This window comes from Dipodomys merriami, unplaced genomic scaffold, assembly GCF_024711535.1.
Source record: "Dipodomys merriami isolate MVZ:Mamm:240054 unplaced genomic scaffold, mDipMer1.0.p SCAF_8, whole genome shotgun sequence".
NCBI lineage: Eukaryota > Metazoa > Chordata > Mammalia > Rodentia > Heteromyidae > Dipodomys > Dipodomys merriami.
The window spans coordinates 32402162-32415842 of NW_027206401.1; the positions used below are offsets into that span (position 1 = coordinate 32402162).

Sequence of the window (13681 nt, forward strand, 5' to 3'; positions counted from 1 at the left end):
ACAAATTCTCCCTCCTTTAGGTAGTTTTGCTCAGGTATTTTGTGTGCCACAGCAATGAATAGCTGACCAACAAAGCAGGCATCTAAAACAAAACAAGTTTATGAAGTTTGCCACATAATAATGTCAATATAGCAAATGGTCTATTTTACAGATACTGAAACTGTTATAAATGTTTTTGGTAGTAAATAAAAGAACTTATTAAAAGGAAAATTATGGTCTGGAGGGTTAATTTTTCCCCAAAAGACGGTAACCAAATTATCTCTGGTGAGCAATATAGTATAACTGTTCCTTGACCAAAGGCATTATTTGCCTGGTACAAAATTACTATTTATAATAAAATTCAGTCATGTATCTCACTAGATTAGACTATAAACTAATATGTGTAAGGCATTTTTAATTCCTCAAGAGAAAACTACAAGTCTGCAAATGTTTGTGTGCGTGTGTGTGTGTGTGTGTGTGTGTGTGTCTGTCTGTCTGTCTGTCTGTCTGTCTGTCTGTCTGTGTGTCTGTGTGTGTCACTGGGAATTGAACACAGGGCTTTACATGTGTGTCTACCCCTTAAGCCATGCACTGAGCCTTACTCTTTTTTTTTTTTTTTTTTTGTCGGTCATGGGGCCTGAGTGCTCTCCCTCAGCTCTTCAGCTCAAGTCTAGCGCTCTACCACTTGAGCCATAGTGTCACTTCCAGTTTTCTGGTGGTTAATTGTAGATAAGAGTCTCGTGGACTTTCATGCCAGGCTGGCTTTGAACCGCAATCCTCAGACATCAACCTCCTGTGTAGCTAGGATTGTAGGCATGAGCCACCGGCACCTGGCTGTATTTTATTTCTGAGATCAGGTCCCTAACTTAGCCTGGACTGCCATCAATTTCAAGATCTTACTGTCTCTGCCTGCTGAGTAGTTGGGATTGTACACATTATCACCATGCTCAGCTAAAACTTTGTAAGAGTTTTTTTTTTCTTATGAAGTGCAAATAATCTTAGAAATCAGAGAATGTTGTGAATAATTACTAATCTTCACTTGAGAATCTCTCCTCACAGGGTTTTCCTTCTCACTAAACAAACCAACAACCTAAGTAAAATCAAGTACACTGGGAAGGCCAGATTTTAAGACTTGATTTGGCCAATGGAACTCCAGATTCACTGAAGATACAAAGCCAGATTCATTGAAGACACATAGACCATTTTGATGCAACAAACTAGACAAGGAAGGTGTAATTTATAGTTCACTTAAAGGATTAAGCTGGCCTTGATTCATCCTAAAGCCTGAGCCCTTGACTAATCTCTGCCCTTGATTCCTCAGATCCAGAGACTGAAGGCAGGGTCTCCCCAACTCTGCATAAAGGCTGGAAAGCAATTAATGACATCCCACTCAGAAAGTTGATAATGATGTAATTTATGAGTCAACAGAATGCACACATAGAGTATAAGACCTCTTAGAAGTCAAAAATTAAAAATTCTCCTTAGACTAATTTTGTTGTTGTTGTTGGTCATGGGGCTTGAACTCTGGGTCTGGGTGCTGTCCCCCAGCTCTTCAACTCATGGCGAGTGCTCTACCACTTGAGCCACAGCGCCACTTCTGGTTTTCTGGTGGTTTATTGGAGATAAGAGTCTCACAGAGTTTCCTGCTCAGGCTGGCTTTGAACTGGGATCCTCAGATCTCAGCCTCCTGAGTAGCTAGGATTCCAAACATGAGCCACCAGTGCCCAGCTAAGACTAATTTTTTGAGGTGTCAGTTCTGTGTGCATTTCTATCACTAAAATTTTCTCTACAGCTTTTCTGGATTCCCATCACCTGAAGCCTGTGACTTGCTACTGTAGAGTTGCCACACCGTTCAGAAACAGGAAGGAAGGAAGGAAGGAAGGAAGGAAGGAAGGAAGGAAGGAAGGAAGGAAGGAAGGAAGGAAGGAAGGAAGGAAGGAAGGAAGGAAGGAAGGAAGGAAGGAAGGAATAAGAGGAGAAGGAAGAAACAACAATGACAACATAGGGCTGGGAAGGTGGCTCAGTGGTAGAGCGCTTGCCTTGCATGCATGAGGTCCTGAGTTCGATTCCCCAGCACCACATAAGCAAAAAGAAAAAAAAAGCTGGAAGTGGCACCGTGGCTCAAGTGGCAGAGCGCTAGCCTTGAGCTGAAGAGTTGAGAGACAGCGCCCAGGCCCAGAGTTCAGGCCCCACAACTGGACCCCCCCCCCCAAAAAAAAAAAAAAGAAAAAAAAAACAATGACAACATAACACGGTAGTTATTCTGGGGAGGCAGTGGTTGGGTGAGGGTAGGGTCAAAGGTTACAAATGATCTCATAGATAGTGTTATAGACTCCATTTTCTTTCTGAATTGCTGACTTCTGAGTGCTTACTTTGTAAATGCATCACGTTGCCTTTTCATGATCTGTGTCTTTTCTGCCAGTAAAAAAGTGGCTAAAAATATTAACTGGGCTTGGTCAGTTTAGGAAACAAGTGGACTGATTTGATGATGGTAAAGATAAAATACAATTTCTCTAATTATTCTCATGATCACATTTCTGTCAATGTTATCCAATAGAAAATAAGAGAACAATTATTTTTATGTATCTAAATTTGAATGCCAGTTAATAAAGCAGAGAAATAAGCCAGGTGCCAGTGGCTCATGCCTATAATCCTAGTTACTAAGGAGGCTGAGATCTGAGGATCATGGTTCAAAGCCAGCCCGGGCAGGAATGTTCCTGAGACTCTTATCTCCAATAAACCACCAGAAAACTGGAAGTGGCATTGTGGCTCAAGTGGTAGAGCGGTAGCCTTGAGCTGAAGAGCTGAGGAACAATGTCCAGGCCCAGAGTTCAAGCCCCACGACCAACAAAAACAAAAAACAAAATAAAGCAGAGAAATAGAAACTGGAATAATCACCCTTCCTATGCATCCTGTCTCACAAAGCTATGGAAGGGAATGGTCCACGAAAACATGTGTGAGTCAAGAAAGAGAAGGACCTGGGATATAGGAAATAGGAAGAAGCCACAGAGGGGCTGGAGCTGCCTCCTGGGATGATGGTGAACCGTTCCCAGGACAAGGGGTTGGGCTGAAGCTGGAGAGCTTCCAAATGAGGTAAATTCATAGGACACCTCTGGTACCTGAACACACAAAGGCAACTTAGATTTCCAGTAAGAAAGTTGATGACTAGCTGGGAAGGTGGCTCAGTGGTAGAGTACTCGCTTTGCATGCATGAGGCCCTGGGTTCAATTCCTCAGCACCACATAAGCAGAAAAAAGCCGGAAGTGGTGCTATGGCTCAAGTGGTAGAGCACTAGCCTTGAGCTGAAGAGCTGAGGGACAGCATCCAGGCCCAGAGTTCAGGCCCCATGACAAAAAGAAAAAAGAAAAAAAAGAAAGTTGATGACTGAAAATCCTGAAAGCAATACAATTAACACCCTAGGGAAAAAACATTGGTGAAGGTAAGAATAAAAAGAGAGAAGCATTATTAGTTATCATCAATTCAAAGCTCAGCTATGAACAGGTTTTATATAATTACTACCCCAGAAAACTGATCTAACCAGTTATCATCCATTTATATTGGAAAGAGAGCAGTGGAGAAGAAGGGTAAATGTGTGGTGACGGGAAATGAGAAGACATACAAGAGTGGGATTACTATTGTCCTTAAAAGTCATAATTTTTCTAGCTCATAAGTCAGAGAACAGCAAGACAACGTGCTATTTAAAACCTGGACACACACACACACACAAACTGAAAAAAAATACCAAGAGACCGTGAGGATATGTTAAAAGAAGTCAAAAGAAGAAAAAAATGAAGAATTAGGGACCAGGAGACTGCTTGATTTGCTTTTTGGTTTTTTTTTAATAACAGGTCTCTCTCTTTCTCTCTTTCTCTCTCTCTCACACACACACATATACACTTAAAGAGTACATGTACAATTTTCACAAATTTTACATATAATATGTATGCATAACTGTTAAAAAAGGAAATAATATGTATAGAACTGTTTCAAAAACAAAAATATTGTGAATTATTTGTTTACCAAATGACTTTAAAATTCTTTATTATCAGGTAGGTGCCAGTGGCTCATGCCTATAACCCTAGCTACTCAGGAGGCCGAGATCTGAGGACCATGGTTCAAAGCCAGCCTGGGCAGGAAAGTCCATAAGACTAATCTCCAATTAATCACCACAAAGCTGGAAATGGAGTTGTGGCTCAAGTAGTAGAGCACAAAAGCTCATAGATAGTGCCCAGACCCTGAGTTAAAGCCCCAGGACAAGTACATGCAAAATAATTATTATCAAGGTATAGGTAAGCTCTAGAAGTATTTCCCGAGCTATTAGCCATTATATTTGAAAAAACATAAGAATCTGCTTTCATATTAAATTATTACTCCATGTAGGCCTAGGTGATACTTTCCTTCTATGCACTTCTATGTGCCAACTGCCAGTGTTTTTGGAAGCCACTTTGCAACAGTGGTGGGGATGTGCAGTACTCACCAGCTCCAGTGGACTGAGACGAGCACCTGAGATAGGCCTGGAGTCAGGTAACTCAAAACTGGATGCATGAAGGCTGGCATGAGAGATGGTGCAGTTATTAGTTTGGGATGAATTCTACCTTTTGTTTCTAATATATGTTAGTAAACTCTAGTTGAAAAGCAAGTATTCAATACATAAACCTTAAGAGGAAAAAGCAATTTAAAAATTTACAATACATGTTTTATTGACAGTTCTTTTTATTACCTAAATATATTGAATAATTAAGTATATACAGTGATTTTTTTTCAAAAGCTTTGTTCATATCATTTTAGAAAGTTGGTAGAACAATCACTATTAAAATTTTTATTCTAAGGTAGCTGCTGGAACTCAAGGACTAAAATTGTCTTTAAGAATCTTGAACAAGGGCTGGGAAGGTGGCTCAGTGGTAGAGCGCTTGCTTTGCATGCCTGAGGCCCTGGGTTCGATTCCTCAGCACCACATAAGCAAAAAGAAAGAAGCCGGAAGTGGCACTGTGGCTCAAGTGGTAGAGCGGTAGCCTTGAGCTGAAGAGCTGAGGGACAGCGCCCAGGCCCAGAGTTCAGTCCCCACGACCGGACCCAAAAAAAAAAAAAAAAAAAAAAGAACCTTGAACAAAAGTCAAACTTTAAAAAGTAACTATTGCCAGGCGCTGATGGCTCACACCTGTAATCCTAGCTACTCAAGAGGCTGAGATCTGAGGATTGCGGTTCAAAGTCAGCCTGGGCAGGAAAAGTCTGTGAGACTCTGATCTCCAATAAACTACTCAGAAAACCTGAAGTAGCACTGTGGCTCAAGTGGTAGAGGGCTAGCCTTGAGCTGAAGAGCTGAGGGACAACACCCAGGCCCAGAGTTCAAGCCCCACAACTGACCCCCACACACACAAAAAAAGTAGCTATTGAGGATGGTTATGATCAAGAAGCGCTGTGTACATAAATAGACTTGTTCAAATAAAACCCCCTTTTACAACTAATTGATATCAATAAAAATAAAGAAGTAACTACCTTAGAAGAACAACCCTCCCAACTATCTTGAAAATCAATTAGAAAATCTATCACACCAACAAACTAAAGAAGAAAAATTTTAACCAGGTGCTGTGGCTCATGCCTCTAATCCTAGCCTGTTCTGAGGCTGAGATCTGAGGATTGAGGTTCAAAGCCAGCCCAAGCAGAAAAGTCTGTGAGACTCTTGTGTCCAATTAACAACCAGAAAACCAGAAGTGGCACTGTGGCACACAGTGATAGAGCACTAGCCTTAAGCAAAACGAGCTCAGGGAGCATGCCCAGGCCCTGAGTTCAAGTCCCATGACCTACAAAAAAAGGAAAAAAAAAAGAAGAAAAATCTATGCTTTTATCAATACATTATGCAAAGGAAGAAAATGAGCATTTGTAAATCCCAATACCCATTCATGACAAAAACTCTTAGTAAACTAGGGCTACAATGAAACTTCTCCAACTTCAAAAAGAATATCTACAAAAATCCTACAGGTAACATCATACTTTATGATGAAAAACTTGAAACTTACTCACTAAGGTCAAGAACAAGGCAAGGATATTCCTTTCCATCATTGGTTTTTAACATCATACTAGGTATCCTAGCTAATGCACTAAGACAAGCAAAGGTATTAAAAGGTGTACAGATTGAGAATGAATGAAGAAATAAAACTATCACTGGGTGGGGTGTCATTTGCCTGTAGTCCTAGAACTTGGGCCATATAGCAAGGCCTTGTTTTAACACCCCCCCATACCCAAAAAAAGAAAAAGAAAAAATGAAAATCATTTTTGCAAATGATATGATCATCTATGTGGAAAAATCCTAAAGAATGGACATAAACAAAACTAAGATGCTCCTGGAATGAATAGCTGATTATAGCAGGTTACGGGATAGAAGATTAATACAAAGCCAATGCCTTCCTTATATGTCAGTAATGAACAGCAGAAACCGAAATGAAAACACAACAGCATTTAAATTAGCTATTCCTATAAAAAGAAACACCCAGTTATAAATATGACAATATATACACTATCTATGAGGAAATTTTATGAGCCAATGGAAAAAAATCAAAGGAAAACTAAATGGACAGACATTCCATTTCCATGGATAGGAAAACTAAATGTTGTCAAAATAGGAGTTATTCCTAGCTTGATGTATAGATCCAATGCAATCTTGACCAAAATTTTGTCAAGTTATTTTGTTGATATCAATAAACTGATTCTAAAGTTTAATATGGAGACAAAAGATCCAGAATAGCCAATGTAACACTAGAGAAGAACAACTGTAATGATATAGTAATCAAGCACTGTGATTCTGGTGAGAGAAGCAAATCAATAGAACAGAGCCCAGATAGGTCCATAAAAGTCCCCGTCTTTGACAGAGGAGGAAAGACAGTACAGATGTTCCTTGACTCACGGTGGAGTTAGGTGCCAACAAACCTATTGGAACTTAAAAATGTATTCAATCTATGTAATCTATCTAGACCATAACTTAGCAACCCAGTTATTTGCTCTCATGATCCTGTGCCTGACTAGAAGTTATACCTTGCCAGTGCTGATCTCTAGCTCAGAAAAAGATTAGACTTCAAAATTCAATAGTCCAATTTCTACTAAACAAACATCACTTTCACATTATTGTTAAGTAAAAAAAAAACAACCTCATAATTGAACTACTGTAAGTCAGGAGCTTTCCAGTGCAAAAAGATACATGCTGCTCAGACAACTGGATATATGCAAAAAATAAGGGAGGAGGGAGGAACTAGATAGACTTTACATGCTTTACAAAAAATAGCTCAAGTCAGGCACCGGCGGCTCACACCTGTAATCCTAGCTACTCAGGAGGCTGAGATCTGAGATCACCGTCCAGAGCCAGCCCGGGCAGGAAAGTCTGTGAGAATCTTTTTTTTTTTTTTTTTAATTTTTTTAATTTTTTTTTTTAATTGTGAAAATACCATACAGAGGGGTTACAATTACACGGGCAAGATAATGAGTACATTTCTTATCAAGCATTGTTGCCTCCTCCTTTGTTTCCCCTTCCCATCCCTTCCCATCTCCCCCTCCTCACCCCCCCCAAAGTTGTAAAGTTCGTTTTTCAACATAACGATTTGTACATCTCATTGTTGCAATGGGTCCACCTGTATCCCTATTTAAATGATTTGTTTTTTCCCTTCCCTGCCACAAATTATACCAACATCAAATAAAGTGAAAGCAGGGGTTATAATAAAAACCACTAGAAAACCAGAAGTGGTGCTGTGGCTCAAGTGGTAGAGCGCTTGCCTTGAGCTGAAGAGCTCAGGGACAGGGCCCAAGCCCAGAGTTCAAGCCCCACGACTGACCAAAAAAAAAAAAAAAGCAGCTCAAATTTATTCACAGATCTAAATGTTAAGAGTGAAAACTATAAAATCTGACAAGATAACACAGGAGAAAGTCTAGATGACTTTAGATTTGGATAAGGTATGAGCCATACATAGTACCAAAGGCATGATCCATGAAAGGGTTGCTAAGCTAAACTTCATTAAAATTAAAAGTGTCTTCTCTGTAAGTAAAAACAACACTAACAGAAACAACACCATTAAAATAGCAGAAAGAATAACCATGGTCTGATAGAAAATATTTGCAAAGCATATAGGATAAAGGATTGTTATCCAAAATACCCCCAAATACTTGAGACTGGACCACAAGAAAACAAACAACTCAAAACAACCCAATTTAAAAATAAAATGGACTGCAGACCTTAACATATGCCTGACTGAAGAAGACATGCTTAAAAAAAAAAAGCATATGTAAAGATGCTCCAAACCACATAGCATCAGGGAAGTGCAGATTAGAGCAAGAGATACCATTAGAATAGACCAAGTCCAGAACACTGACAATGCCAAGTATGAGTAAGGGGATGTAGAGGAACAGGAACTCTCGTTCATTGCCAATGAGGATATAAAATGGTATGGTCGTTTTGGAAGACAATTTGGATTTTTTTGGTTTGTTTGTTTGTGTTTTACCACATAACCTAGAAATCATGCTCATTAGTTGTCGTCCAAAAGAGCAGAAAACTTCCACCCACCTAAAAATTGGTTCATAGTTATTTATAGTATCCATGTATATGCCGCAAATCTATGTAACTGCCCAAACTTGAAAGCAAGTGAAGTACCCTTCAGTAGGTAAATGGATAGATTGTGGTATATTCAAGTAATGCAAGTGCTAAAATGAATCGAGCTGCCAGACTATGGAAAACCATGATGGAAGCTTAAATGCATGTTACTCAATGAAAGAAGCCAATGTGAAAAGATGACATGACTTTTCCTGTATGGCATCCAATATGACAAAAGTATAGAGATAGTAATAAGATCAGTGGTTGGAGAAAGGAGAACTACTAAATAGGTAGAGTAGAATGAAGGGGAGATGTAAGCTAGTAGCTAGAACACCTGAGTGTACACAAAAGGGAAGTGTCTGTACCTGAAGGTGGAAGGAGGTCTGTTTTCTTGTGTTCTTGATGAGGAAGATCCAAATAGTTTCCTCTGGTCTTCCTGAGGTGTAAATGGTCGTTGGGTTTTCAGGGTTCTTAATGCATTTCGAGCTTCACTTATAATTTCTGCACTGGTCTTCAGCTTGGCCACTGAAGGTTGATAAAATGGATCCAGTTTTTCTAACTTTTTATCACTTGAAGATAGCATCTTTCCTTTTAAAGTAAAATATTCTTCAGCTAGACACGACACCCTGCAAATATATGGTACAATAAACAAACACCAACTGTTTGTGTGTGTGTGTGTGTGTGCGCGCGCGCGTGTGTGTGCGCGCGACAGTAGTGGGGCTTGAACTCAGGGGCTGGTCACTGTCCCTTAGCTTTTTGCTCAAAGATGCCACACTACTACTTGAGCCACAGCTCTACTTCTGGATTTTTTTTTCTGGTTAATTAGAAGTAAAGAGATAAGATGTCGCATGGATTTACCTGTCTGGACTGGTTTCGAACTATGAACCTTAGATCTCAGCCTCCTGAATAGCTCACAGTCATGTCACCTGTACCTGGCTAACACCAACAGTTTTTACTCAATAGTTCAGAAAGGGGTGCTGAAACCCATATGTGTGTACCAAACCATTCCTCTATGGCAAGCTTGAAAAATATAATGAGCAATTTGTAGGTAACAATATGAGCAGATATAGGGCAAAGATGAGAGAGCAGCTCTCAAATGATGGGCTGTAAAGTTGTGTCCATATTCCATTGAGAGAAAGATATGTACAGGGAACAATCAAACTCACACGTGCTGGGCAAATGCTCTACCACTGAGCTATGCTCTCAGCCCTCACCTCATAGTCTTTAACCTACAGGAAAACACTGATGGGTGTCTGTTAAAACTTCTAAATTTTCCTTTTCTTTCCCACTGTCCTGCTCAAAGCATGCTAGTGTAAGGCTAAATTTTAGATAGGACCTACTTTCAAACCACATTTGTCTTTACAGCAAACCTCTGAATGGTTTAGTTCCACAATTGTCCACATTTATGAATGAATTGATCCAAATCACCTTCATTTTGTGATCATATCCTAGATGAATGAATACCAAAGCTCAATAGCAAATGTTTCTTTGCCCACCCATTTTGCTCAGCTGAAGTCACATGTAAAGGGCCATGAGAATGCAGATCCTGTTCAAGTGTTATTGTAGCCTACAATCACAAACTAACTTGGAAATGGTCCAGATTTTTGCTTTGCTTTTGCTTTGTGGTTCCAGGGCTCAAACCCAGGGCTTTACACATGCCAGGCAAATAATCTACTAGTGAGCTGCATCTCCAACCCTTTTTTCAAAACTTTATTCTAATTGGTATAATTTTTTTTTGGGGGGGGGTCTGGTTGTGGGTCCTGAACTCTGGGCTTGGGTGCTGTCCCTCAGCTCTTCAGCTCAAGGCTAGCGCTCTACCACTTGAGCCATGGCACCACTTCTGGCTTTTTTCTTTTTGTTTATGTGGTACTGAGGAATGGAACCCAGGGCCTCAGGCATGCAGGGCAAACGCTCTACCACTGAGCCACCTTCCCAGCCCTCTAATTGGTATAATTTTAATACACTAAATTAGTATAAATAATGGGACTGCTAGGGGAAAGACTTCACCAACAGGAGAAATTTTAAAGCTGAAGTTTTGGGGGGGTTTTTCTTCCTAGTTTGGGGAAAAGTTCAGCCATAATTTAATGAGATTTATACCTAATTAAAAATGACAATCACCTGGTACCAGTAGCTGACACCTGCAATACTAGCTACTCAGTAGGCCAAGGTTCAAAGTCAGCCCAGGTAGGAAAGTCTGTGAGAGACTTGTCTCCAATTGACTTTCAAAAGCCAGAAGTGGAGCTGGGGCTCAAGTGGTAGAGTGCTAGCTTTAATGAATAAAGCTCAAGGACAGTGCCCAGGCCCTGAGTTCAAGCCCCAGGACCAGCACAAAAAATAAATAGCAACAAAACATTTGTCTTTTTCTTTGCTAATACTCACCTGAACCAGATCCTTCTTGCTGAATGCAATACTGAGCTATAAGGGTATGACAGGGGAAAAGGCTGGGCACTGCACACTTGTACTAGGCAAATGAAATTCTCAGGACTCTTTCCATGACTGAATTTCTTTGGTGTTAATACAAGCATCTAAACAGGCCACTTGTAGCTCTGTGACCTTGAATAAGACCTTGAACATCTCTAAACCTGTTTCCTCCGCTATAAAACATGGACAGTGGGCTGGGAGGGTGGCTCAGTGGTAGAGCGCTTGCCTTGCATGCATGAGGCCCTGGGTTGAATTCCTCAGCACCACATATGCAGAAAAAAAAAGCCACAAGTGGCACTGTGGCTCAAGTGGTAGAGTGCTAGCCTTGAGCTGAAAAGCTGAGGGACAGCGCCCAGGCCCAGAGCTCAAGCCCCATGACCGGACCCCCCCCCCCAAAAAAAATAAAATAAAATAAAACATGGGCAGTAATCATAATAGTCTCTCAAGATCTGTTTTGAGAATCAAACGAAATGATTCAAGCAAAGTGCTTTACCATAGTGCCTGATCCTCAGAAAACATTAACAATTCCTGCCCAAGTGATAGCTGATAAAGGTTGCAGACAATTTTCTCCCATGCCTGCAAAGTGCATTTTAAAAAACAAGAAACGGCAGTAGATAATGACAGGTTAAGTGTTTCACGTATTTTGTTAAGTTTTAAATTTTAAATACAGGTGTTTTCCTCTCCGAAATCAGTGATATTTTATTAAAGTATTTTATTGAATATCAGCTATGCCAACTTAACATCAACAATGAATCAGATTCACAAAAACAGGATACAAAAGAAGTAAAGTGTATTTTTCTATCAAGTTACAAGAAATCTGAGGGAGGGTGGGGGGAAGACCTAATGTTCCGGTAACTCGTGGCAAGTTACACAGATATTTTAATGTGTGGTAAATATTGTCACAATGCACTTCAGTGAGGTTCTCCCTGCGGCATAAGAGAGCCTAGGCGCGATCGTGTGACCTGGGTCGCCGGCGTGACAAAGCCCACACTATCACGGGGCAAACACTACAGAACTGTTACATACCGGGCATGAGGCTCGGGACCAGGGTCTACAAATCGCTGCCCGCACCCAACAGCACGTGGAGACCCCGCACGGCCCAGCTCTCCCCCTCCGAGGGCAGGAGGGGTCCCCGGTGAACCCGCGGGGGTCGCCTCACCTCCCGCGCGGACTGTGGCACCTCACTCCTCACTCGGGGCAATGGCCGCTCCTCCAGGGGTCCAGGCCAGGGCCGAGCGTCCCAGCATCCTAACCCCGCCCGCCCCGGACCCCCCGCAGCGCTCCGGCTCTGCCCCGCTGGGCACGGTCTCCATGGTAACGTACACAAACCAACCTCTTGGAGACGCCCGGGCGGCCCAGGCTGCACGGTGAGGCCACCCTGGGCAGGCGAAGGGGCCGGGGAAGGAGTCTGGGAGTGGGTACAAGAAAAGGGGCTTCTAACCTGACCCAGAGCACCTGTGATGAGCACTGAAGACAGGGACACCAGCCGGGATCAGCTCACCCACCCGCTTTCCGAAAGCCGCCAAGCACCCGCAGGCCTGGAACAGGTGTGGTGGGGCGGGGCGGGGCGAGGGTGCAACCCCTCCCACTGGGCCTGCGCCAGTCCCAGTCCCGCCATCCCAACGCATGCGTAGAGGTGCCAAGGCGGGGGGGGGGGGGGGGGAATGCAAGGGGGAGGGGTGCGAGAGTGAAAGCCTAGGGCACCAAGCACAAGAGCTGGTCTTCCAAATGAGCAGTTTTCCCCAATTCGTTAATCCTCGGCGAGATTCTCTGCACCTTGATTGAACAACTGTAGGACTACAGCTTAGGGCTTAGGAAACAGAATTTACTGGTTACAATTAAGCCTCTGGGTAGCCCCAGAACCCAGATCCTCAACAGCTCCGTTTCCTCTTCTGTAAAGTGGAGGGCAATATGTAATAGTGCCTCCCTAGGTCTTAGACTGCTACACAGATTGAATGAGAAAATAAATATAAAGCAGTATGTACGTGGCAATCCATGCATATTAACTGTTATTAAGCCTCGGCATTTGTGCAACAAAGTGCATTAACCCATCTCTCAGAGAATCTCTGCCCCTGGAGGTGGGCAGCCTGTGTTTCCCCTCATAGGAGAGGAGCTCTCAGGGAAGCGTCAGAGATTGGGGTGTAGGTCCCCCGGGGTCCAGTCATTTTTGTTGGGACTGCAATGTCATAAGAACCCCACTTACATGTTATGTCATTTGAATTCTGTTCAACAACACTTTACAGTGCTAAGTACAAGTGAGACCATAATCACTCCCCATTCAGGTTTGCACCGCATTTTATAAATATAAAGTGTTGTTGTCAACATTGGAAAAATGCCACATCCCTTGGTGATAAATATATTGTAAAGAATAATTAAATTGAAAATAGTTTTGAACACATACTATGTGCATGGTGGAAAAGGATACCTGAACTAAAAGTTATGTAAATATTCTTCAAAATATCCAGTAGGACTTTCACCATCATAGACAAAAAGAATACTTGATTAATTGTAGGATCACAAATAAAATATCCATGCTTTAGGTGGTTGAAATGTTTTCTTTTTTCCCTCTTTTTTTTTGTTTGAAACCTTTTCTAATGACTCAATGTGAATTATGTATCAACAGCAATACACTGGCCACCGAACTCCATTGGACAATGTGACTGTTACCTGCTTGACATATAGGCAATATTTTAATATATAGCTAGTATT

At 41.7% G+C, this 13681-nt stretch overlaps 1 protein-coding gene across 8 annotated transcripts in view; it reads right to left on the reverse strand.

Annotated features, from left to right (window-relative positions):
* The window catches only part of Armc2 (armadillo repeat containing 2), a 106377-nt gene extending 93820 nt beyond the window's left edge, over positions 1 to 12557 (reverse strand). For 3 of the 8 annotated variants that reach the window (XR_011369442.1, XR_011369443.1, XM_070010976.1), the window contains exons 1-3: positions 12414 to 12520; positions 8917 to 9177; positions 4457 to 4529 (exon numbers count right to left, since the gene is read on the reverse strand). Coding sequence is in view for 4 of the 8 variants with exons in the window: in XM_070010976.1 (XP_069867077.1) it covers positions 4457 to 4529; positions 8917 to 9134 (291 nt within the window). In the remaining 4 variants the exon portion in view is untranslated. Of the gene's footprint in view, positions 1 to 4456; positions 4530 to 8916; positions 9178 to 12131; positions 12263 to 12413 lie in introns of those variants that run through there. The other 5 variants (XM_070010978.1, XM_070010981.1, XM_070010980.1 and 2 more) reach the window with 5 other exon arrangements.
* Between the last annotated feature and the right edge of the window lie 1124 nt (positions 12558 to 13681).